This window comes from Pipistrellus hanaki (genome assembly GCF_964339955.1).
Source record: "Pipistrellus hanaki genome assembly, chromosome: 9".
NCBI lineage: Eukaryota > Metazoa > Chordata > Mammalia > Chiroptera > Vespertilionidae > Pipistrellus > Pipistrellus hanaki.
This window is the reverse complement of record NC_140511.1, coordinates 8,801,053-8,825,656: the sequence shown is the minus strand read 5'-3', so window position 1 is coordinate 8,825,656 and position 24,604 is coordinate 8,801,053. Positions and strand designations below refer to the sequence as shown.

The 24,604-nt window shown below is 67.5% G+C and overlaps 1 protein-coding gene and 1 long non-coding RNA gene across 2 annotated transcripts in view; one reads left to right on the top strand and one right to left on the bottom strand.

The window, feature by feature from the left end:
* LOC311628404 overlaps positions 1-24,604 on the top strand; it is a 446,163-nt gene that overhangs the window by 164,855 nt on the left and 256,704 nt on the right. The window lies entirely within an intron of this gene.
* LOC311627498 (FXYD domain-containing ion transport regulator 6-like) overlaps positions 6,946-24,604 on the bottom strand; it is a 44,334-nt gene continuing 26,675 nt past the window's right edge. Inside the window, exons 7-12 of the mRNA XM_084894024.1 lie at positions 13,223-13,312; positions 9,271-9,309; positions 9,032-9,106; positions 7,507-7,543; positions 7,351-7,381; positions 6,946-7,096 (exon numbers count right to left, since the gene is read on the bottom strand). Coding sequence (XP_084750150.1) covers positions 7,357-7,381; positions 7,507-7,543; positions 9,032-9,106; positions 9,271-9,309; positions 13,223-13,312 — 266 coding nt within the window. The 3' untranslated portion in view covers positions 6,946-7,096; positions 7,351-7,356. The remainder of the gene's footprint in view (positions 7,097-7,350; positions 7,382-7,506; positions 7,544-9,031; positions 9,107-9,270; positions 9,310-13,222; positions 13,313-24,604) is intronic.

Genomic DNA, 24,604 nt, shown 5'->3' with positions numbered 1-24,604 from the left:
AAGCGGCGTAGCACCAACCTTGCAGCTGCGAATGTCCAAGGAGATGGACAGGCAGGTTTTCTGCCGTTTGGCTGAAGGCGCTGCAGTGCCTGCTATGGCCAGCAGGTGTCGCCCCAAGACTAGCCCTGGAACCCTTGGGGCCAAGGTGGAGGCCAGGCTTTGAGAGAATTCTCTTCCATTTCCTATCCCGTAGGACTGGGGAGGAGAGGAAGCCCAGCCATAGGATTGCTCCGGAGTTTCGAAAGTCAGCCTGGGGTCTGGCTCCACCCAGAGTTAAAACGTGGGCTGTGCAGCTTTCAAAGCACACACACACACACACACACACACACACACACACACACACGCGCACACAGGGAGACAGGAGGAGATCAGCTGCGAGGCACCAGGAAAGTGCTGAGGTCGCGCTGAGGGACACACCGTCACTCCTCTGCCCACGTCCCGGGCTCTGCTGAGCCAGGCGGAGGCCAGGCCTCGAGGAGCCGGGCTGCGGCCGTCCCCTTCGGAAAACTCGCAGGAGTGGAGGTGCCCCAGGGCTCTGGCCGGACAGGCTCCTTCTGCGAGTCCCGCTGGGCTCAGACGCCAGGGCTCAGCAGGGCCCAGCTGGACCAGGGCTCCGGAGCCCAGCGCACAGCGGGTGAGCTCGCGGGACAGAGACGATGTAGGCGGACTGTGAGGGAGGGGGGCTCCCGGCGGGGAGGGGTGGGAGGCTGGAGGGGAGGGGGATGGGGTGGGGCATTGGTCCTGGTCTCCCGGAACTTGGATGGTGCAGCCAGCACGGCCTCGGTGGGCACTTGGGAAAAGCTGGGCCCTGAGACCAGACTCTGTGTTCTGAGGGACAGAGCCATTCCCACTCCTGCTGAACAGGGCACGGGGCCACGTACCCAAATAGCCATCGAGTCTGTGCTGCCCGGGCGGCTGGAAGGCGTGCGGTCCGGCCAGGGACGGCCTTGGCTGCGGCTGCTTCCCCTCCGGGACCTCGGGGTCTGAGCGTTCCCCTCCGGATGCGGCTCCCCGGGACTCAGGTGGAGGGCCAGCCCCCTCGGCGCCCAGGGCATCCGCCCCGCCCCTGCAGAGCCTGCCCCCCCTCACTGCAGGCCTGGGGGCGGCCCTGCTCCCCGACATCCCAGCCCTGCCTCCCATTGCCAGCGCCTCTGGCCCTGCAGGCCTCCGCTCCCAGCCCGGGGAGCTGCCGCCCCCTAGTGCCTCCGGTGGGACGGACGGAGCGTGGGCGCTGGAGGCTCAGGCTGCTCAGAGTATCCACCTGTGCCCCCTCCAGCACACAATCCGGGAGCCCAGAGGCCTGAGAGCACACTGACCAGAGGAACCCGGGACAGGCCGGCACAGCCGAGGGCCCGCCCGACCCTCCTCAGCCCACTGGAGCCGCCGTGGCTCTCCTCTCCGCACCAGCTCACCCCGCCCGCCGTCTGCCAGCCCTTGCAGCCGCCAGGGGGGACCGCAGTGCCCCTGACCTCGCCTGGTCCCAGCCCGGCCGCCCTCCTGCACCCTCCGATGACTTCCTGTCTGCACAGCAGTCACACACCCACACACACACACTCACTCGTGCACACTCTCACTCCATCAGGACACTTTCTCACCACCCTCTCCCCAGCCACAGCCCCACACCAGCCTCCGCTAGGAAATGAGGGGGAGGAGGGATGAGGGGGGAGGACTGAGGGGAAGGAGAGACGAGGGGGAGGACTGAGGGGAAGGAGAGACGAGGGGGAGGAGGGACTGAAGGGGAGGAGGGATGAGGGGGAGGAGGGATGAGGGGGGGGAGGGAAGAGGGGGAGGAGGACTGAGGGGGAGAAAGACTGAGGGGGAGGAGGGACAAGGGGGGAGGACTGGGGGGAGGAGGACGAGGGGGAGGAGGGATGAGGGGGAGGAGGGATGAGGGGGGGGAGGGACAAGGGGGGAGGACTGGGGGGAGGAGGACGAGGGGGAGGAGGGATGAGGGGGAGGAGGGATGAGGGGGAGGAGGGATGAGGGGGAGAAAGACTGAGGGGGGAGGAGGAACAAGGGGGAGGATGGAGGGGGAGGAGGACTGAGGTGGAGCAGGGACAAGAGGGAGGAGGACTGAGGGGGGAGGAGGGACGAGGAGGAGGAGGACTGATGGGGAGGAGGGATGAGGGGGAGGAGGACTGAGGGGGAGGAGGGACGAGGAGGAGGAGGACTGATGGGGAGGAGGGACGAGGAGGAGGAGGACTGATGGGGAGGAGGGACGAGGGGGAGGAGGACTGATGAGGAGGAGGAGAGATGAGGGGGGAGGACTGAGGAGGAGGACTGAGGGGGGAGGGATGAGGGGGAGGACTGAAGGGGAGGAGGAAGGAGAGCTTGGCCACAGCTCCCACTCTCCCTCCCGGAGCCCCTCCCGTGGAAGCCGGTGCCTGCCATGTATCCTGTGTTTGCTTTTCCCACAGCCCAGTCCAGAGGCAGACTGTGGCTCTCAGGGTCACACAGGGCAGCCGGGCCCGAGCCCGCTCTGCCTCCTGGCAGCGGCCATACTGAGCTGCAGGGCGTGAGCCCCCTCCCCCCGCTGGCTCCCTGGGCACTGGGACAGCACGGGCGCCGGGCGGCAGTGGGCATCCCGGAAGGAGCCACACGTGAGGAGCTGAGGGGCGGCTCCCGGCGGGTGCAGTGTGCAGGCCAGGCTGGGGGAGGCGCCTGGGTCAGGGCTGCAGCCCCAGGGCCAGAGCAGAACTGCCCACAGCCTGTGCCAGGGCCTGGCAGGGGTCGCCCACCTGCCTCCTGTGTGGCCTCCCACCCCGTGTGTCTGCCAGGCTGAGAGGACCCGGTCCGGCCTGTCACTCCTCCGGCCGCAGCGCAGGCTCTGACTGTCTGGAGGCCCGTCTGCCCAGGGAGGAGCCCAGGCCCAGCGCAGCTCCCAAAGGCTGGGCCTGGCCCGCTCTCCAGCCCGCCGCCCAGCCCTGCCTCCCACGGCCCCCGAGAGGGCTGCCCGGCCCTGGATGGAGGCCAGGCCAGGGCCTCCCCGACGGCAGGACAGGCTGGTGCGTGGCCTGTGCCCGTCCCTGGGCCAGGCCGACGGGGTCTGGCTGGATCACGGCTCGGCTGCCTGGGCCGGAGGTCAATGGGAGCCGGCCCCTCTCTCCGCAGCAGCCGCCACCCGGGGCCAGGAGAGAGGGGGGCAGGGCACGGCTGAGGGGAGACTCAGCACCCCCCGCCCTGGGCCCCCGTCTGCCCAGGGGCCCCCTCAGCCCTGGGCCCCCTTCACCACCACCCCTGCCCCCCGTCTGCCCAGGGGCCCCCTCAGCCCTGGGCCCCCTTCACCACCACCCCCGCCCCCCGTCTGCCCGGGGGCACTCCTGAGCAGCGGTGGGCCAGGGGAGAGGTAGGGGCAGGGCAGATGCCCGGGTGCCCAGGGTGCGCTTGGGGGCCTCCTTGCTCAGCTGGGGGAGTTGAGCCTGCTTACAGGGTCCCCAAAGTCTCAAAGTTTAGAAAAACCAGAAGTTTGTGCCAGGGGCGCCCTTCCTCCAGAAGAGATGTCAACGCTTGTGGGGTCAGAGGTCATCCACTCCAGTCCAGGCCTCTGATTCTCCGAGGGGAGCCCAGTACCCAGAGGGAACCCCGCCCCCCCGGGGCCACCAGCCGGGGGGCCGTCAGGCCCAGAGAGGGAACCTCTGCCCCCGTCCCTCCAGGGTCCTTCTCTGCCCCTCCCACATGTGTGAGCGCCCGTTCATTAAGGGGGCAGAGGGTGAGACTGGCAGTAGACAGGGTTTGGGCTGATGGCTCACAGTGCCCCTCCTGCCCGCTGGTCTGTACCTGCTCCTCCACATGTGCAGTGAGGAGCCGGGCAGGCTCGGAGCGGCCCCAGGCCCGTGTCCAAGGCCAGCCTGGCCTCGGGGCCCAGAGAACACCGCCCGGAGGGGCAGGGGGCAGTGGGGAGGAGCTCTGGGGCCGGGGGCTGCCTCTCCTCCCCTGCACAGCAGGTCCAGCTGAGCTCCCCGGGACCTTCCAGCCCCACTCCTGGGCCTGGCCCCCACTCTCCTCAGGCCCCCTCAGCCCTGCCCACCTAACAGGCCAGTGACTTCCCGCTAAGTTCCCCTGGGGGTTCCAAACCCCAGGCCCCAAGCATTGAGTCAGACTCTGCAGCTGCATCCAGAAGGCTGCTCAGCCCCTCCCCTGCACCACACCACGCCCTGCTCCTGGTGCTGAGGATCGGACTGGGGTTGGAGGCTGTGGTCCAGCCCTGGGGAAGGTGCAGACCTCCGCACTCCCCACTTCCCAGAACTAGTGAGGGCTCAGGACCCTGGCCGAGGACCACCCCACAGGAGGGCAGTGCCCTGAGGGGTGCAAGGGAAGGAGGTGAGCTTAGGGCCCTCAGGAACCTGGCCTCCTGGCAGACCATTCTGGGGGCCCCTCCTCGCTGCAAAGGCCCCCACCCAGCCCTAAGCAAGAGGGTGGAAAACTCAGATTTGAAGAGTTCCAGTAGGACACGCGCCCCCTCTGGTGGTGAGGATGGGAACCGCAGGCCCTCAGACAGGCCGTTTCTGTAGTGATGGGAGAATGCATCCAATGGCTTCTCAGGCTGGGCTACTCCGTGATCCATTTGCATGGATTGTGCAAGGTCCCAAGGGAAACGAGAGTCTAGTAGCTCCCATCCATGATACCTTCATGGGAAGGGAAGGGAAGGGGAGGGGAGGGGAGGGGAGGGGAGGGGAGGGGAGGGGAGGGGAGGGGAGGGGAGGGGAGGGAAGAGGAGCAGGTCCAGGTCCGCAGGATGCGCCTGCAGCTGGTTGGGCGCCAGCCTGAGGGAGCCAGCCTGGTGGACGGTCCGCAGACGGGAGGCGCTGGGTGTTCTGGTCCCCACGGCGCCTCGGGTTCCCTGGGATGGAGGTTCGCAGCCGCGACAGAGAGGGCTGTCTCTCCTGCCCAGCCGCTGGCAGCGTGGGGGGCCTGTGTGCGAATACTTCCCTCCCCCCCCCCGCGTTCTCCCGGCGCCACTGCCTCTTCCGGGGTGCTTTGCTCATCCCAGAAGTTGCAGGAGCCCCTGAAAGCCTGCGGGGGACCCCCTTTCCTGTCCCGTCCCCCAGGGCCACGGACAGCCCGCGCGTGTGCCATCTCGTGGGTAAGAACACTGAGCTCCCTGCAGGACTGGGCCCTCACGTTCTGTTTGTCCCGGTGCGCCCTCTGCAGGCACACTCTGAGGAGGAGGCTCCCGGTGCTCTGAAGGACGGTCTGTGTGCAGGCCGGGGTTCGGTGTGGCTGTGGGCTGGGCCCCGGGCAGCGGGTGAGGCAGAGAGCTCCATCCTCACTCAGATGGTGTCTCTCCGCCTCTGGTCCCCAAACAACCCCGCTCATGTTATGTTATTTTTAAATCTATTTTCATTGATTTCAGAGAGGAGGGGAGAGGAAGACAGAAATAGAAACATCAGTGATGAGCAAGTCATTGATCGGCTGCCTCCTGCACAGCCCACACTGGGGATGGAGCCTGCAACCTGGGCCTGTGCCCTGACCGGGAACTGAACCGAGACCTCCTGGTTCATAGGCCGACACTCAACCCCTGAGCCACGCCAGCCAGCTTCCGCCCACACACACACACACACACACACACACACACCCCTCTCCCAGCACACACACACACACACACACACACACCCCTCTCCCAGCACACACACACACACACACACACACCCCTCTCCCAGCACACACACACACACACACACACACCCCTCTCCCAGCACACACACACACACACACACACACACACACCCCTCTCCCAGCACACACACACACACACACACACACACACCCCTCTCCCAGCACACACACACACACACACACCCCTCTCCCAGCACACACACACACACACACACACACACACCCCTCTCCCAGCACACACACACACACACACACACACCCCTCTCCCAGCACACACACACACACACACACACACACACACACCCCTCTCCCAGCACACACACACACACACACACACACCCCTCTCCCAGCACACACACACACACACACACACACCCCTCTCCCAGCACACACACACACACACACACACACACACCCCTCTCCCAGCACACACACACACACACACACACACACACACACACACACACACACACACACACACACCCCTCTCCCAGCACACACACACACACACACACACACACACACACACTTTAAACCCGCACACTTGCTTCCTGGCCCGTCCTCCCTCCCCTGCCTCGGAGGCCTGCAGACCCAGAGGAGGAAACTGGACACCAGCTGGTGCCAGGACCCACCATCCCTCCAGCCCCGACGGCCTCCGCGGGGAAGGCAGGGTGAGGGAGACGCTGCAGGGCCCCGGCATCAGGGAGTGGTGTGGTGGGTGGCCAGCCTGGCCACCTTGGGCCAAAGCTCTTGACTGGGGCCCGCAAGGATGGACAGGGGCTGCAGGAAGTGGTAACAAAACCCCCTCTCTGCTCGTCCTGGATCAACAAGCCAGCACCCAAATACAATGCACTGGAGGGGGAGGGGGCTCGATGAGTCCCGAGCCCAGAGCAGAAAAGGCATGGCCATGGCCGGGCTCAGCTCTGGGGTCAGGGAGGCTGACAGCGGAGGCCGGCGGGCGAGCCTGGCAGGGAGAGCACGTGCTGGGTGCAGGGCCCGGCCTGGCCTGGGTACGCCAGGGGAGATGGCGCGCAGTGTGGCCACCACCGCTGCACGTGGGGCAGCCCAGCCGGCGCACAGCAGCCTCAGCGGGGCCCCCAGCGGCGCCCAGGCCTGGCCAGCGCCCAGCAGCTCGGAGCCCGTGGCCTTTGGATCCTGCCCCTCCCGGCCTGGCCCTGAGGACAGGCAGAGTCCCGTCTGGCACGTGAGGCTCAGGGCAAGGAGAGGCTGCGGGCTCCTCGGCCGGCGCCTGAGCCGTGAGGGGTGGCCGGGGGCGGGCTGTGCTGCACCCAGCCTGGAGGCGTGGGTCAGGCGGCTAAGGGGGAGGCGGGAGCAGAAGCCACGTCTGACTCGGCTTTATTATCAGGAAGAGGCGGCGCCGGGGGAGGGGGCGGTCCAGGGTGAAGCCCGGTGCTCCCTTCAGCCCGAGGGCCTGGCCCCGGGCACAGAGGCCTGTGGTGGGGCGGTGGCCTGGCCGATCCTGGAAGACAGAGGCAGTGGTGGGCAGGACGGCCAGGCCAGGACTTTCCCGTCTCCTTATTCCACCCCCCTTTCTCCCGGCACCTCTGCAGCCCCTGGGCCGCACACGCACGCCCGGCACGGGGCCAGCGTTTGAAACCATGACGGGTGACGGGCTGCCTGGTGGGTGAACAGACACCCTACCAGCCTCCCGCCCAGCCCCCAACCCTCCTCCTCCCTCCTCTGCCCCCGGCCGCCCGCCGCCGTCCTGCGCACCTGCCATCACAGCTCCTCGTCGGCGCCCGGCCTGGGGGGGGAGAGGAGGCGGTGAGAGGCAGTGATGGGGAAGAGGGAAGTCTGGGCCCTGGGGTGGGGGACCAACGCTCTCAGAGGCCCCGGGTCCCGCCCCCCTCGCCTCCCCACCACACTCACCGGTGCTTCCTCTTGCCCCCGCAGCGCAGCCGTTTGCCTGAAGGAGAAAAGCGGTCGGTTTCCGTGGGCCCTCTCTTCCAGGAGGCCCCCCCGGGACTCAGCCCAGCCCTTCCCGCCCCGCCGGCTGCACAGAGAGCTGGGCCGGGCCCAGGGCGCCGGCCCCGTGGGTCCACAGTGGCCTGGGCCCTGGCAGTGCCCTAGCCCCGTGCGGGCACAGAGCGGCTGCTCCGCGGGCCTTTGAGACTGAGGGCTCCGGCCTCCGCGCTGTGAGCTCAGCACCGCCCTGTGCGGCTCCAGGGGCCCGGGCGCCGGGAGCCGGGAGCAGCGGCTGCAGGCAGAGCCGAGGTGGGGAGGCTGCCCGGCGCCTTCGGTCCCGGACACCGTCCGTGTCTGTCCACTCAGCGCGTTCCCGTGTATTTTTCTTCTGGTTCAATCAGAGCAAATCCAGGCATCCTTCTTGTCCCTGCCCCTGCCGTGCCGGAACCCGCGGCCCAGGTCGCCCCTCTGCAAGCCCCCTTCCACCTTCGGGGGCAGTGGGATCGCCCCGACCCCACGCGGAGCAGCCCTGGCCCGGGAGCCGGGTTCCACGTGAACGGCAGGCCCGACCTCAGCTCCCGCCGCCCGGGCTTCCCGGCAGCAGGTGGCGAGGGCGCGGGGCAGGCTCCGGGCGGCTGAGCCAGGGGCAGGTGAGCCGCTCTCGGCGGAGGTCGGGGACAGGCGGGGCCTGGGGGCTGAGGTAGCTCAGCCAGGAACGTGTGGGTCTGAGGGTGTGAGTGTCTGGTAGAGGGGACTCCCTGCCCTGGCCCCTCCTCTCAGGGGGACCTTCCCTCCTGGCAGCTCCAGGGTCCCCTACAGGGTGCACTTGTTTTTATTTATGTTTTTGTTTTATTGATTTTTCACAGAGAGGAAGAGAGAGGAATAGAGAGTTAGAAACATCAATGAGGGAGAATCATTGATCAGCTGCTTCCTGCACACCCCTGACTGGGGATGTGCCCAAACCAAGTTACATGCCCTTGACCGGAATCGAACCTGGGACCCTTCAGTCCACAGGCCGAAGCTCTATCCACTGAGCCAAACCAGTTTCAGCTGCAGGGTGCACTTTATTCCATTTTTTCTCACAACCCAGGCATATGCCCTGACTGGAATCGAACCGTGACCTTCCGGTTCCTAGGTCGACCCTCCACCACTGGCCCACACCAGCGGGGGAGGGTGCACTTCAGAAAGATGGACCCTCTTCTGTGCGGTCCAGGGACCAAGCAGGGAGGCACCCCAACATGCCTCCCTGCCTCCCTGCATCAGGGCGTTGCTGGGTCCCCACATCTAGCTTGGGGCGGGGAGGAGAGGGGAAGGGAGGGGAGAGAAAGGGAGGGGAGGGGAGAGGAGGGGAGGGAAAGGGTGGGGAGGGGAGGCCAGGGGAGGGGAGGGGAGACTCACTCCTCCCCCAGGGCCTGCACGGCGGAGAGGGGACCCCGCCAGGGCTCAGGAAGGACGTGCCCCGCACCCCGACACAAGGCAGCCCACTTACTGAGGATGATGAGGAGCCCCACCACGAAGGCCAGGCCGGCAAAGATCAGGCCCCCTTTGCGGACGACCTCATAGTCTGGAGGCGAGAGGCAGGAGGGTGGGTTACGGGCAGACCGGCCCCGGGAGTGTGGGTCACAGCCAGAGGGAGGGCTGGGCCCCGGGGGGAGGGCTGGGCCCCGGGGGGAGGGCTGGGCCCGGGGGGAGGGGGCAGGAGGGCGGAGGCAGGGGCACCGGGCTTACCGTAGTGGAACGGGTCCACGTCCGCCCCGGGGCTGCCACCTGGAGAGACAGGAGGGCAGGTCACGGCCACAGACATGGACTCGGACCCCTGCCCACACCGGAGCCCAGTGGGAGGCGGCGGTGAGGGCCGTCCGGGGAGGAGCTGGCGGGCGCGAACACCTCTGCCCCGGCTGCTGCCTCGGACGGAGCGGCCAGCCCCACCGGGCCCGGCGCTGGGGGCCGCCCTCCCTGTACCAGAAGCAGGAAGAGGCCGCGAAGGCGCCTCCCACTGCCCTCCCCCCCGCGGCCTCCCCACAAGACTCATCCCCCAAGGGGCTTCGAGGCGGACAGACGGACGGACAGAGGGGGAGGGAGCTGAAGCCCAGATGGGAGACTCGTCTCAAATCCCAGGAAGGTAGGACATCCTGAACCAGGCTTCTAGATGCTTCTCTCCGAGCCGCTCTCCGGGAGCGCGGGCACTGCCTGTCCAGCAGCCGCTGAAGGGGGCTCGGAGGGGCGTCACCCCTCAGGCAGCCGGGAGGGCAGCAGGGCTGGAACCAGGACGTGGTGTGAGGACCCCCTGTGGGCTGCCTCTCAGAGGCCGGAGGAGGGAGACCTGGGGCCACGCTGTGGGCAGCCCCTCCTCCTGCTGCCTCCCCGGGCCTTCGCCCTGGCACCCGCCCTGGCACCCGCCCTGGCACAGCGCGCCCTCACCGGCAGCCCCGCCCTCGGCCTGGAGCTGGGCGCACTCGACCTTGGGGCCTGGAGGGCAGCCAGAGCTCCCTGCACGGCCAGCCCCTCTCCTGCCCTCCTGAGCCCTCCGAGGCCGAGGGGAGCTGTGCCCGAGGTGGAGGGGCGAGCAGGGTGGCACCTCCCTGGCTGCGCGAGCTGTGCCCTGGAGGCCGCAGGGCCGGCGACCCCGCTTCCCGACCCTGGCTCCCTGGGCCTCCCCACACGGAGGCCGAGGGGAGGCAGCGGGCAGGGCCTCCCCACACGGAGGCCGAAGGAGGCAGCGGGCAGGGCCTCCCCACACGGAGGCCGAGGGAGGCAGCAGACCTCCCCACAAGGAGGCCGAGGGAGGCAGCGGGCAGGGCCTCCCCACACGGAGGCCGAGGGAGGCAGCGGGCCTCCCCACAAGGAGGCCGAGGGGAGGCAGCGGGCAGGGCCTCCCCACACGGAGGCCGAGGGAGGCAGCGGGCCTCCCCACACGGAGGCCGAGGGAGGCAGCGGGCAGGGCCTCCCCACACGGAGGCCGAGGGGAGGCAGCGGGCAGGGCCTCCCCACACGGAGGCCGAGGGAGGCAGCGGGCAGGGCCTCCCCACACGGAGGCCGAGGGGAGGCAGCGGGCAGGGCCTCCCCACATGGAGGCCGAGGGGAGGCAGAGGGCAAGGCCTTCCCACACGGAGGCCTGGAGGCTGTCCGAATTCAGGCCTCGTCCAAGGTGCCAGGGAGTCAGTGTCAGAGGCCTGCCTACCCGGCCCCTCACCACCCAGGGGCCCCTCCTGAGTGTCCAAGAAGCCACCACAGACACAAAGGCCCTGCTGGCGTCCAGGCTGAGTCCCAGGCAGCCCTGGGAGGGAGGGCGCTGAGCGGGGAGGCTGAGGCCGGGGGGCTGGGGGCCGGGGGGGAGGGGGGTACACCTGGGACCCAGCTGCCCCTCCGACGGGTCCCAGCGGGGCCGCCTGTGCCCCATGCGTCTGGGGGACACACTCACCCTCGGCCGTGGGCACCCCTGCCATTGCGTGGACTGGACTGATCCCGCTGCCTCGCCCGCCGCTCTGCCCGGAGAGTGCCCGCGGCCCGGGTGCCCGGATGAGGGGGCATTAAACATTAACCGTGCCAGCTAATGTTTACCCGCGTGGACAGGGGCCCCTGGGCGTGAGGAGGTGCCGGCAGGCGGGGCAGGCGCTGGCCGGGGCTCCAGACCTTCCCCACGGAAATTTCCGGAGCGCAGGCCAGGAGGCTGGGCCCTGCTCCCCCACGCCGGGCCTGCTGGGCTGCCGCCCGCCCACACAGGAGACGGGATTTCAAACTGTCCAGGGTGTGCTGTCCCCGGGCAGGGCGCCCCCGGAAGCCCCACCCTGCAGCTGCCCCTGAGCCGAGCAGCGGAGGTCCCTTCTCAGCTGAGTTCCCCAGGTCCTCAGGCTGCAGGGCGGTCCCCTCCCCCTCCCGCCCCTGCGCCCTCCAGGCAGGGCACACCCAGGCCTCTGCTCCCTCTCTCACCCCCCCCCCCCCAGCTGCACCCCCTGCTCCCACCCCAGAGCTCAGCCATCCCTGCCCAACCTGCCCAGCCTGTACTCCCCTTCCCAGCCACCAGGGGCGGTCGGCGTCCAGGCTCCAAGGTTGCAAGGGAGGACCCACAGCTGGTGCTTTGTCTGATTTCCCATCCCCAGGGGAGCTGTCTGTGGCCCGGAGGTCAGGGCTCTGTCCCAAGGTGGCACAGCCATGGGGGGCGGGCGGGGGAGAGGACAGCCAGGCGCGGGGTGCTTTCCCAGCCTCTGACACCCCTCCCCCTCCGCTGTGGCCTCCTTTGCCCCGGGGGCCCTGGCGCTGGGCACCCGGTAGGTGCTCAGCTGCCCGGCTGGGTGAGTTCTAGTCCAGTGAATCGACCTCCAAAAAGAGCTGACGCTCAAGGCCAGGGCTCCGTGCAGGGGGGGCGCGTCACTCCCGGGGACCCTCCTTGAGCAGCGGTGGGTCAGGGGAGAGTTCAGGGCCACTGCCATGTGATAGCTCCTGTGCCCCAGTCCCCTGCCATGGGTGCGGTGAGATGGGTGCCCCCTCTCAGGGCACAGGGCTGGGGTGCGGGAAGTGTCATCACGGCCACTGGCTGTGCTGACGGAGGGGTCGCTGAGCCTGTAGCTTTGTGAGGAGCATCCGCTGTTGGACGCAGAAACCCCTCCGATGAGAAGGAGACGGGCCTGCAGCTGGGAGCCAGGCCCCGCTCCCCTCGCCTTCGGGGCTGTGGCCTGGCCCGTCACACTCGCAGGCCCTGACCCCGGAGGCCAGGGAGCTCCCTCCACAGGTAAACAGACAGGCTGACTGCTCCCACAGGAGCCCTGGAGGTGCCCGGTGGCCGGGGTGCACTGGGCGTGCCAGGAAGACTGGGCAGGAGGCAGGGGTTTGTCTGAGGACCCCTCAATGGCCACGCGGGCTGGACACCCCGGCTCTGGCTGTGCCCGCAGTGCCTGCCTCTCCCAGGGCCCCTGCCCTCAGTGCACACTCTCTCAGCCTCTCGGCAGCTGTCTGTGTTGCAGGCTAGCCTGAGTCTCTCTGGATAACAGGGGATGCAAGCACCGGCAGAAAGATGGATGGATGGATAGATAGATAGGTAGATAGATAGATGATTGTAGATGATAGATAGACACATAGAAGATGATAGATAGTCAGACAAATAGGTGATAGTAGATGATAGATGACAGATGGATGATAGATATTTAGGTGAAAGATAAGTGATAGATGATAGAAGATAGATAGATAGATAATAGGCAGATAGACTGATAGATGATAGATTAGATAGATACAGATAGATAGGTGACAGATGACAGACAGACAAAGAGACAGGCAGGTGGTCATCCACGGAAGAGGATGAGGAGAGCGCTGGTACCGAATTTCTGAACTCTGGCAGGGCCGCGTGCTGAGCTTACAAAACCTCCTCGTTAGCCCTCAGGTGAGCGGTGAGGAAGGTGCCTGCCCACGGTGTGAAGAAGAAACCGGAGCACAGCGAGTTAATTAACTTCCCAGCAGGCACCGGGGAAGTGGCCTCCGAGCTCCTGCAGACGGACGGACGGATGGACGGACACAGGAAAGGAGGCTTTGGGGGTCGCCTCGCCAGCGCTCAGCTCAGAGCGGGACAGAGTGAGCCAGGCTCCACGCCTGCACCCGAGGGCCCCCCTCACTCCTGCCCGGCCCTCTGGAGGCAGGAGGTGCACGGGGCCTGAGTCTGGGGGGAGGGACTGGGGCTTAGGGGACTCACCCAGGTACCACCTGCCCATGGCGGAGCCGCTGTCCGTGTGGGAGAGCCAGAGCACCTGTGGCTGAGGGCCGGGCGTGCCTCCCTCCACACCTCACCACCCGCGGGAGGAAGAGACAGCGGGGAGGAGGGGCGGGCCAGGCCGCCTCACCTGTGCCAGCTGCCGGGCGCGTGAGGCCGCAGCCACGTGAGGGGCAGAGGGGGGAGCTGCCGCAGCCCACGTGGCCCTCCGCCCAGGCCCCGGCCATCCAGGCCCTCCAGGCTGCCAGCTGCCCGCCAAGGTCACAGGGACCCAGGGGGCGCCGGCTGAGGCCGGGCACTGGTGGCTGAGAGGACGCTCTGGGCACTGGGGGACCCTGAGCCTTTATCCAGCTGTACCTTGTTCCTCCAGCCCCGTTGGCTGTGTCCTGACAGCCCTGCCCAGCCCCATCTGCAGCAGGGGTCCTGGATATGGGACAGCAGCCGGGAGCCGCCCTGGGGCATCGGGTGCTCTTGGGGGCTCCAGCAGCCACCAGCGGAATCCTGAGCTGATTCCCGCAGGAGGAGGGGCTGCTGGGAGCCGTCCCGAGGGTCCTGCCCCCTCAGGTGCCCCCATGGGGTCCTCAGGGACCACACAGGTGTGATGTAGGCCTGAACCCCAAAGCCGCCTGGGACACCAGCAGCCCGTGAGGCCTCCCGGACTGCGGCTGGTGGGGGCATGGCCGGCAGTTGGTTCCAGATGCGGGGCAGGCGCGGGGCAGGACCAGCAGGGCGGGCCCCACGGGCTCAGCTGCCCCGTCCCCGGGCAGCCCTGGTGGCTGCCTGGGTGGCTGAGAGCAGGGCCTCTGACCTGTGACCACCTCTCTGTCCCTCTTCAGCCACCCTCCTCCGAGGACCCGGGTGCCCACGCGGAGCAGCGGGACCCCCATGGGAGTGGAGAGGGCGGCCAGGGCTCTGACCGGGCCCAGCAGGCAGCCCTGACCCGGTGCCTTGCGCCTCCATGGAAAATGGATTCTTTAATAAATGGATGGAAGATAGATAGATGATAGATAGATAGATACATGATAGATAGATAGATAGATTGATAGATAGATAATAGATAGATGATAGATAGATAATAGATAGATGATAGATTGATAGATAGATAGATAATAGATAGATGATAGATAGATAATAGATAGATGATAGATAGATAGATAGATAGATGATAGATTGATTGACAGATAGATAATAGATAGATAGATGATAGATAGATAATAGATAGATGATAGATAGATAGATAATTTCCCCGAAAATAAGACATCTCCGAAAATAAGACCTACTTACAGGTTTCCTTCTGAGTGAAATATAAGGCATCCCCCGAAAATAAGGCCCCCTAGGCTCTGTCTCAGAATGCTATTGCTAAACATGAGAGATTTGGTCCACTGATTCTGAAAGAAATGGAGTCACAAGAAATTCACCAGGAAATTCAGGAATTGGACTGTTATGATGATGTTCCAGAAGATGATTATATGATTGTCATTGAATAAATGAGTACATTCTTGATACTGTAGGATTCACAGTTTGTCTGGTTTGGGTTGACAACTACCGTACTACAGTACCGTATACAGGTAATAAATTTCCTTTATTTTCATTTAACAATAAATGTGTACCGTATTCTTCTTCATGGAAAAATAAGACATCTCCTGAAAATAAGACCTAGCGCATCTTTGGGAGCAAAAATTAATATAAGACACTGTCTTATTTTCAGGGAAACAGGGTAGATAGACTATAGATAGATAGATAGATAGATAGATAGATGATAGATGACAGATAGGTGACAGATGATAGACGGACAGGCAGGTAGGTGGTCATAGATAAGAGAGGACGAGGAGAGCGCTGGTTCTGCATTTCTGACTCGGTGGCCAGGCCCCGTGCTGAGCTTACAAAGCCTCCTCGTTAACCCTGGCAGAGGGCGAGCCGCCCGGGGCAGGGCCGCGGACGTGGCCAGGCCGGGTCATGTTCCCCTGGGAACTGAGCACCTGAGCCCGGAGCGGAAAGCGCCCGCGGGGCCCTGGAGGGGCTCCTGACCCTCGGGGTTCGATGGTCCAGTTCCCCGTGCCACGCCATGGTCCAGAGAAGTGGGCATTTCAGCAGCGCCCCCTTCCCCCTCCCCTCCCCGGGCTCTGCAGACCTCCCCTGAGGAAGCAGCTCCGTCTCCCGGAGGCCTTGGGCCCGGCCACCCGCCTCAGAGGGCCTGCGAGGCCGTCCCCGCACTGACCCACGCAGGGCTCACTTCCCTCAGACCCCCGGGCTGCCGTCAGGCCCGCCATCCTGGTCTCAGACCTCCCCGTGGCCCCGCGGCCTCTCCGGCCTCACCGGCTTCCTGCCCGCTCCGGCCGCTGTCCCCGGGCCCTGTCCGCTCCGGCCTCTGTCCCCGGGCCCTGTCCGCTCCGGCCTCTGTCCCCGGGCCCTGCCCGCTCCGGCCTCTGTCCCCAGGCCCTGCCCGCTCCGGCCGCTGTCCCCGGGCCCTGCCCGCTCCGGCCTCTGTCCCCGGGCCCTGCCCGCTCCGGCCGCTGTCCCCGGGCCCTGCCCGCTCCGGCCTCTGTCCCCAGGCCCTGCCCGCTCCGGCCTCTGTCCCCGGGCCCTGCCCGCTCCGGCCTCTGTCCCCAGGCCCTGCCCGCTCCGGCCGCTGTCCCCGGGCCCTGCCCGCTCCGGCCTCTGTCCCCAGGCCCTGCCCGCTCCGGCCTCTGTCCCCGGGCCCTGTCCGCTCCGGCCTCTGTCCCCGGGGCCCTGCCCGCTCCGGCCTCTGTCCCCGGCCCTGCCCGCTCTGCCCGCTGTCCCCAGGGCCCTGCCCGCTCCGGCCTCTGTCCCCGGCCCTGCCCGCTCTGCCCGCTGTCCCCAGGGCCCTGCCCACTCTGGCCTCTGTCCCCGGCCCTGCCTGCTCCAGCCGCTGTCCCCGGGCCCTGCCCGCTCCGGCCGCTGTCCCCAGGCCCTGCCCGCTCCGGCCTCTGTCCCCGGCCCTGCCCGCTCCGGCCTCTGTCCCCGGCCCTGCCCACTCCGGCCTCTGTCCCCGGCCCTGCCCGCTCCGGCCTCTGTCCCCGGGGCCCTGCCCGCTCCGGCCTCTGTCCCCAGGCCCTGCCCGCTCCGGCCTCTGTCCCCGGGGCCCTGTCCGCTCCGGCCTCTGTCCCCGGGGCCCTGTCCGCTCCGGCCTCTGTCCCCGGGCCCTGCCCGCTCCGGCCTCTGTCCTTGGGGCCCTGCCCGCTCCGGCCTCTGTCCCCGGGCCCTGCCCGCTCCGGCCACTGACCCCGGGCCCTGTCCGCTCCGGCCTCTGTCCCCGGGGCCCTGCCCGCTCCGGCCTCTGTCCCCGGGGCCCTGTCCGCTCCGGCCTCTGTTCCCGGGGCCCTGCCGGCTCCGGCCTCTATCCCCGGGCCCTGTCCGCTCCGGCCTCTGTCCCCGGGGCCCTGTCCGCTCTGGCCTCTGTCCCCGGGGCCCTGTCCGCTCTGGCCTCTGTCCCCGGGCCCTGTCCGCTCCGGCCTCTGTCCCCGGGCCCTGCCCGCTCCGGCCTCTGTCCCCGGGGCCCTGTCCGCTCCGGCCTCTGTCCCCGGGCCCTGCCCGCTCCGGCCTCTGTCCTTGGGGCCCTGCCCGCTCCGGCCTCTGTCCCCGGGCCCTGCCCGCTCCGGCCACTGACCCCGGGGCCCTGTCCGCTCCGGCCTCTGTCCCCGGGGCCCTGCCCGCTCCGGCCTCTGTCCCCGGGGCCCTGTCCGCTCCGGCCTCTGTTCCCGGGGCCCTGCCGGCTCCGGCCTCTATCCCCGGGCCCTGTCCGCTCCGGCCTCTGTCCCCGGGGCCCTGTCCGCTCTGGCCTCTGTCCCCGGGGCCCTGTCCGCTCTGGCCTCTGTCCCCGGGCCCTGTCCGCTCCGGCCTCTGTCCCCGGGGCCCTGTCCGCTCCGCCCGCTGTCCCCGGGCCCTGTCCGCTCCGCCCGCTGTCCCCGGGCCCTGTCCGCTCCGCCCGCTGTCCCCGGGCCCTGCCCGCTCCGGCCTCTGTCCCCGGGGCCCTGTCCGCTCTGGCCTCTGTCCCCGGGGCCCTGTCCGCTCTGGCCTCTGTCCCCGGGCCCTGTCCGCTCCGGCCTCTGTTCCCGGGGCCCTGCCGGCTCCGGCCTCTATCCCCGGGCCCTGTCCGCTCCGGCCTCTGTCCCCGGGGCCCTGTCCGCTCTGGCCTCTGTCCCCGGGGCCCTGTCCGCTCTGGCCTCTGTTCCCGGGGCCCTGCCGGCTCCGGCCTCTATCCCCGGGCCCTGTCCGCTCCGGCCTCTGTCCCCGGGGCCCTGTCCGCTCTGGCCTCTGTCCCCAGGGCCCTGTCCGCTCCGGCCGCTGTCCCCGGGCCCTGCCCACTGCGGCCGCTCTTGGCCGGGTCTCTGCTCCAGCTCCCAGGGCCTTTGCACTGGCCGCCCCGCTGGGAGCGCCCTCCGCAGAGCGGCCGGCCACCCACTTCCTTCACAGCCCAGGGCCCGCTCTCACCCTCGGCCCGCTCAGCCCTCTGTCTCTTCCTGTTCCTGACCAGGTGTCCGTCTTCCTTCTCTGTTTCCCTCTTTTGACTGAAATGGTTCATTCCTCCACCCCGGCCCCGCCCCCGCCCACAGCAGGGACAGGCATGCAGTGGACCCCCCCCCCCCCCCGTTCTGTGAAATGGGTACGTCCCCGAGGGAAGAGGACTTACTTCCCGAACTGGCAGCCTCTTCCCAGGAACCGCAGTCCTGGCCGGCGGCGAGGTCTGATGCTCCCACAGAGCTCCGGCCGTTCTCGGGGTCCCCCGCCCCCTCCCGGCCCTCACTGGCGAGGTTTTCACAGAATTCATCGTCCTTTCCAGGGGCCGCTGAGGGCAGGAGCCCCACCCGCTCCCTCGCCCACACCCAGCCTCCGGCTCTGCCCGGTCCCACACCGCGGACAGAGGCGCTCGGCGGGCTGGCTGACACCGGGGGCAGGAAGCCCTCCTCTCCGGGGGAGCCCCGGTTCCGTTAACCGAGGCCCAGGATCCCGCGAGCAGCAGGGGAGGGGGAGGGGGCATCCTCCGGGGCCCCGCAGGCCGAGGCCGGCACCCCGCAGCCCGCACCCGCCCTCCCCGTGCTGAGGCGGCACCCGCCTGGCAGCCCCGGCAGGACCGAGAGGACGGCGACGCGGCCAGCACTGCCGTCTTCCCCGGAGCTGATCCGGGACAGCCCCTTCCCTGGGGGTCACCCCTGCCCGTGGTCACCCCAACACCTGCCTCCCTGACCCTCAGCGGTCTCCACAGCCCCCACCGGCCCTGACCCGCCTCTCCTCCTAACCCACGCAGCATGGCTGCTCCCTGTGGGCCTGGCTCCCTCTGTCCTCCCACTTCCCCAGGGGGCCCCACGGGTGGGAGCACCACCCTGCTGCCCAGAAAGGCCACAGGGCGGGGAGCAGCCTGCACCCTCCCTCTGATTGTTCCAAGCTGAAGCCACCGCCACCAGGGCCAGGGGCTGCGAGGAGTAGGAGAGGCAGCCCCCTCCCGTCAACATGGTCCTGCCCTCCGGACAGTGCTCCCAGCGCCGCCTATCCTCCCTCCCTCCAAGCCGCCCCCCCTCCGCAAGCTGCCTGTCCCCCACCCCTCCAAGCAGGCCCCCCATCCCCAAGCAGGCCCCCCACCCCTCCAAGCAGGCCCCCCATCCCTCCCCATCCCTCCAATCAGCCCCCCCCCCATCCCTCCCAGCAGGCCTCCGCTGGTCCTGGCCTCGGTCTTGTGGGGCAGCAGCCTGGAGCCCTGCTGGTTCAGGGGCAGAGAGGGCCCCAGAACAGCAGCTGAGCCCTTTGCCTGGAGCTCGAACAGGAGGCACGGCCTCCCCGCAGCCTCCTCCTGGGGCTTCTCAGCTCCAGCAGCCGCACGGGGCTTCAGGGAGCGCCAGGCCCAGGCCCAGCCATCGCCTGCATGCGGCTCACAGCTGGACAGAGGCCCCAAGCCGGCTCCCTGCGCAGGGCTCCGCGGCACCTCCCAGGCCCGGCTGTGCCACCAGGAGCCTGACCCCGCGCGCCGGCTCCTGCCTCTGCTGTGCCAGAGCCGGGTCACCGGGGTCTTATAAGGCGGCCTGGGAGGAGGTGGCCAAGGGTCAGCTCCCAAGTGCTGGCGTCAAGATGGCCGAGGGGGCACCGAGGTCCTGGGAGCTGCCAAGGGCCATGTACTCGGGACCAAGGTGACCGTGTCCTCTGCTCCCTGCGGGGGCCGGGGCCTGGGACCTGCCTGACCCCTCCCGCCCGCACCCTGGAGAGACGGCATTCCTGCCGTGTCCGGGCCCACACCTGGGCCTCTCCCAGAAGCTGTTGCTCCGATACCTCCTTCCCTGCCCGGCTGCCTCCCTCCTGACTCTGACAGGCAGCTGCGGGCTCACCGCCACATCCAGGAAGGCGGCAGGAGCCACGCCACCCCCTCACACTCAGTCCTCGGGGACCTGCGGGGCGAAGGCTGCCCGGCCCAGCAGCCACCTCTGTCACTGATTCCACAGCCGTGGTGACCCGGCTCTGTACTCAGTGCGGTGTCGGTCACTGTGGTCTCCTGTGCTGCCCACTCTCCTCACTGGCAGGTGCACCACCTCCAGGCTCCAGTCATTCCTGAGAGCCTGGGCCCGCCATCGGCTCCCCGCCCAACAGCCCAGCCCAGCGTGACCCCGGGGACCCCATGTGACCCCGGCGACCCCGCTTGACCGGGGAGGGACACGGACCAGGCACACAGACGGGACCTGCTATTAAAGCGAGAAGACAAGGAGATGGATGGCCATGTTCATGCTAATGACATGTCTTCACATAGAATCTTCTGAGGGTCTTTATGTCCACTGGTCTCCTTGACCTTGGGGGTCACAGGAAGGGCACTGCTGGGCCCGTTGCCCCGTTGGGGAGACCGAGGCTTCGGTGGCCCCGCGTGCCCTCTAAAGAGGGCAGTGGGCAGAGATGCTGGGCTGTGCCCACACTCACACAGCCGGAGGGAAGGGGGGACCGAGAGGAGAATGCCCGAGCCTCCTGCCCACCAGCCACCCCACCCTGTACCCCAACAGCCCGGGCCTCCTGTGACCTTCAGAACGTCCCGTGGCAGCACCACCTGAGGCCGCCTTCGCCGCCCTGGCAGGCGCCCCACCATTACACAACCGGGCACGGCTGGGCTGGCTCCGTGCCGGAGCGGCGGCCCTGGGGGCCAGCGTGACAGCAATGAATCACACTAATGCGAGAGGCGGCCACGCTTCCTCTTCGTGGCCTGGAGACAGGTATTTCCAAGCTCCCCCCTGGCCAGCAAAGGCACCTGACTCTCCCTCCCTCCCTCTCCCCTCTCTCCCCCCTGCCCGGGTGAGGCAGAGCAGCCAGGGACAAGGTGGGGCGAACCAGACCCAGCTGGACAGCCCTCCCTCAGCAGCGCTCCTCGCCCCCGCCTGCCTGCCCCTGGGGAGGGCGGGAGGAGCCGGTGACCTTGGGCTGTGCTTCGCCGGCGTCCCTCTCACCCGCCCCCCTGCCCCTTGCTCTCTGCCTCTTTCCAGAACAACTTGGCCAGGTGCACCCCACACCCTGGAAAACCACCGAGTGGTGGGGGGAAGGGGAGAAGGCAGCGTGAGCTGGTTGGAAGGGTGTTAAGTAACACAAACACCTCCACACAAACAGACTTCAAACTCTGTGCAGTGGACCTCACGGGGCGTGGCTGAGGCGGGAGGTGCAGGAGCCCCAGGTCACTGTCACCAGGAGGCTCGGCGTTCCCTCCGGCTCTGCCGCCGCGGGCGGCTCTCCCACGCAGCCGCACCGACCAGGTTAGAGAGGAGCCACGTGCCCGCCGGCTGAGGGCACAGACGGCTGAGGGCACAGACGGCTGAGGGCACAGACATGGGCACGGCAGGAGAGACACGCTGAACAGCTCCGTGCGGGCCCTGGCCTCTCCTCCCCGGCCTGCTGGCTGGCCGCAGAGGGAGAAGGCTCATCCGCAGGCGAAGGGGCAGGGGCCCAGTTTGGGCTTGGACACTGTCGGCGGGGTAGGTCCTCAGAGTCCATCTTGCCTGGAGGACCCCACCAGCTGCTCAAACACCTCCCAGCGCGGGACTCACTCCGGTTGGGGTCACAATGCCTGTGGGGACGAGGACGCCTTCCCACAAGCCAAGTCCTGCCGCCTCTCAGGCCCCCCGGCGGGCCAGCGCCCTCCTCCGCGGCCAGGCCCCCAGGAGTGCGGACTGGGGCACACCAGCTGGGCAGGGGATGGCATCGCCTAGGGTTGAGTTCTGAAGGCCCAGAGTTCAGCACAGCCAGCGCTGGGACATGGCTGCTGCTTTTATTAATCGCTAGAGTTCGCACGAGAGCCGGCCTGCCTTCCCCCGGCTGCCGGCCCCGGCTGCCCTTGCAGCCCCATCTTTGTCCAGAAGGACGTCCAGTCTAATTAGCATATTATGCTTTTATTACTATTACTAGAGCTCTGGTGCATGAAATTCGTGTGGGGGGAGGAAGGTCCCCTCAGCCTGGCCTGCACCCTCTCCAATCTGGGACCCCTTGGACACCCCTCTCCAAATCCTGGACTGCTGGCTCCTAACAGCTCGCCTGCCTGCCTGCCTGATCGCCCCTAACCCCTCTGCCTGCCTGCCTGAACGACCCTACCTTGCCCCCCTGTTGGCCTGATCACCCCCAACTGCCTCTGCCTGGGCTCCCAGCCTAAGCCAGTCTGGCCTCCCTCTGCTGGAGGCGACCTGGCAGATCAGGGGAAGGCGCTGCCCCCATCAGCCGGCTGCTGCTGCCACTGGCGGCCACCATGGCTGCCTAAGCCTGGGCTGGCCCGGGGCAGCGGCAGCCGCCATCTGTGGCTTGCCTGAGCCTCAGGCAGCCGCTGTGGCTTTGTCTGCTGGACATCTGGAAGACGTCCGCCCTAATTAGCATATTGCCCTTTTATTGGTGTAGATTATCATCACGGTTGTTATTTTGATGACCAGCCTCTGACCTTCATGTGTGGTTCCAGGCTACTCACTGCCACACCACCCTCCCAGAGTAGCCTTGCCCCAGAGGTGCTCTCTCCCCTGGTCTGGACAGCTCTGCCCCCCCCCTCCCCCCACACACGGAAGGGAGAGCCACACGCATGCAGAGCCTTGGAGACACACCGTGCCCCGGATCGGTCACGGGTTTCTCAGTGAGAATGCCCCCTCCCTGCCACCCTGGAGAACATGCTGGGCGCCAGGAGGAGTGGCTGCGTGGAGCCAGGCAGAGCCGGGCGAGGCGTCAGAGCCTGTCCCAGAGGAGCAGGCTCTGCCGGCGGCGGTGTCATTACCGGAAAGCCAGCGCCCCCTCCTGGACCCCTTCCGCTTGTTGGTACAGGTGAGCCTCCTCTTAGCTGGTGTGGGAGGCCCGGTCTTTGTGGCCCCGGCCTCTGCAGACCTCCTGGGGCCGAGCACAGCCAGGCCTGTGAACCCAGACCCTGTGCTCCCCGGATGGACCCTGTGCTCCCCGGATGGACCCTGTGCTCCCCGGATGGACCCTGTGCTCCCCGGATGGGCGTGAGCCTATGTACAGTGTAAGCGTGACCCCAGCGACCACTGGGTTCACAATGGTGAACTTGACCTCAACTACACGCCTCAGTCTCTCCAAGGCCCTGTAAACTGCCGGAGGTGAGGGGGTGGGGTGGGGGTGGAGTACCTAGAGGCCGTGCAGAGGCAGCACGGAGGTGGGGCAGGGAGGCAGGCAGGGAGTGGCTGCGCCCCCCCCCCCCCCCCCCCCCCCCGCCCCGTCCCTCAGGACCTGTAATCCTGCAGCTCTGAACTCACAGAACTGACAGACTCTAGGACCCTTTGGACTCCCAAGAAGCCCAGGCATTCTTAGTTAGAGGGAGACACAGGCCTTGCCCTCCAGACCGTCTCCGATGAAGACCCAACACGCAGACGTGGGATGTGGGTGCACAAGACGACCCAGGGCTGCCCGCTGTGCGTACGTGGCCAGCGGCACTTTCCACCGAACTGAATCGGCCGCTCTGAGGTCCCTGGCTGCAGCCCTGAGAGTGCTGTCACCACAGCTGGTTCAGAGCCTCTGCCGGCTCTCTGCGGCTCGGCTCGGTGCAGGCTGTGCCGTGAAGGGGCCCAGGGTGACTGGAGCACAGGAAAGAAGGGCCAATCCTCCCTGGAGTCCAGGAAGGCTTCAGGGAGGAGGAGGCATTTGGTTTGGCAGAAAGAGAAAAGGCTGGATCATAACGAGTGTCACCTGTGCACCTCTGTCAAACTGAGGGAGAGGCCCCCAATGGGCCAAAGGGAGAGGTTAGGGCCTTCCCCCAGGCCAGGGCCCTCAGGCAGGCCAGAGGGCACAGGTCCTCACCCACAGGCTGGGAGGAGGTGCTGGAGATACAGGGGAGGAGGAGGGGGGAGGAAGGGGAGCTAGAAGCAGGAGGGGGCGGCGGACATACAGAGCAGCTGGACCACACGGCCCCGCTCAGCCGCCTCCTCAGCCCTGACCGCCTCCCTCTGACCCAGGCGGAGTCCCGTCAGCCTTTCCCACGTCAGTCCTCCCCAGAAAGGAGCGCAGCCAGGCCCCCAGGAGACAAATGGAATTTATTCCGTGTGGAGAAGACAGGTCACAGCAGACAGCAGCCCATCACACGCTCGCCTCGTATCCATGGTGACGTGATGCATGGGAGGGCAGGGCTGGTTTGGCTTCCCACTCCTTATGACCTTTGACCTCTGTTTTCCAACAGCCAGGCCACTGCACCCACTCTGGCCAGGGACAGACGGAGGGAGGGGCAGCCATCACTGCTCACCTGGCCGACAGGCGGGACAGACAGCGGCCCTGACTCTCCCGCTTCCTCCCGGGAAGCGGCCCCAAGGGAACGGACCGCCTGCCCAGACCCAGTGCGAGGGTGGGGGGTCGGGGTCCAGGCGAGCTGGGAAGCGGGAGGTGGCGGGGGCAGGGCCCAGAGCCCGGGGGTTATTGCTGAGAGGTATGGCCAGGGCACATTCCCAGGTGGAGCGGGGCCTGCCTGCCTGGCACTGCTTGGGCGGCGGAGGGAGCTGGGGGGCCCCCGGAGGAGATGGCCTGAAGCACAGCTGGGCTCCCAGCTCCTGGCTGTGACCGCCAATTGCTAAGACGCCCTCGGAACAGGTCAGGTCAGGTGAGTGTGGGAGCCAGGTTCTTGCAAAGGGAGCAGAGAGGCCACGAGGAAGGGTCACGAGGCTGACGCACGCCTTCCAAGTCCCCACACGTGGAGACGCCCTCCGGGCCCCAGCCCCGCCCCCACCTCTAAAGGTCAGAGGGCACCGGTCTCAGGAGCGGAGGGGGGGCGCACAGGGAGCGGGGGGAGCTGATGGTGGCCCAGGAGGTGAGTCCAGGTTCAGGAAACAGCGACAGACACAGGCAAGCAGCCACGAAGACCACAGGCATCACACGCACACATACGCACACACGCGCGCACACGCGCACACACAC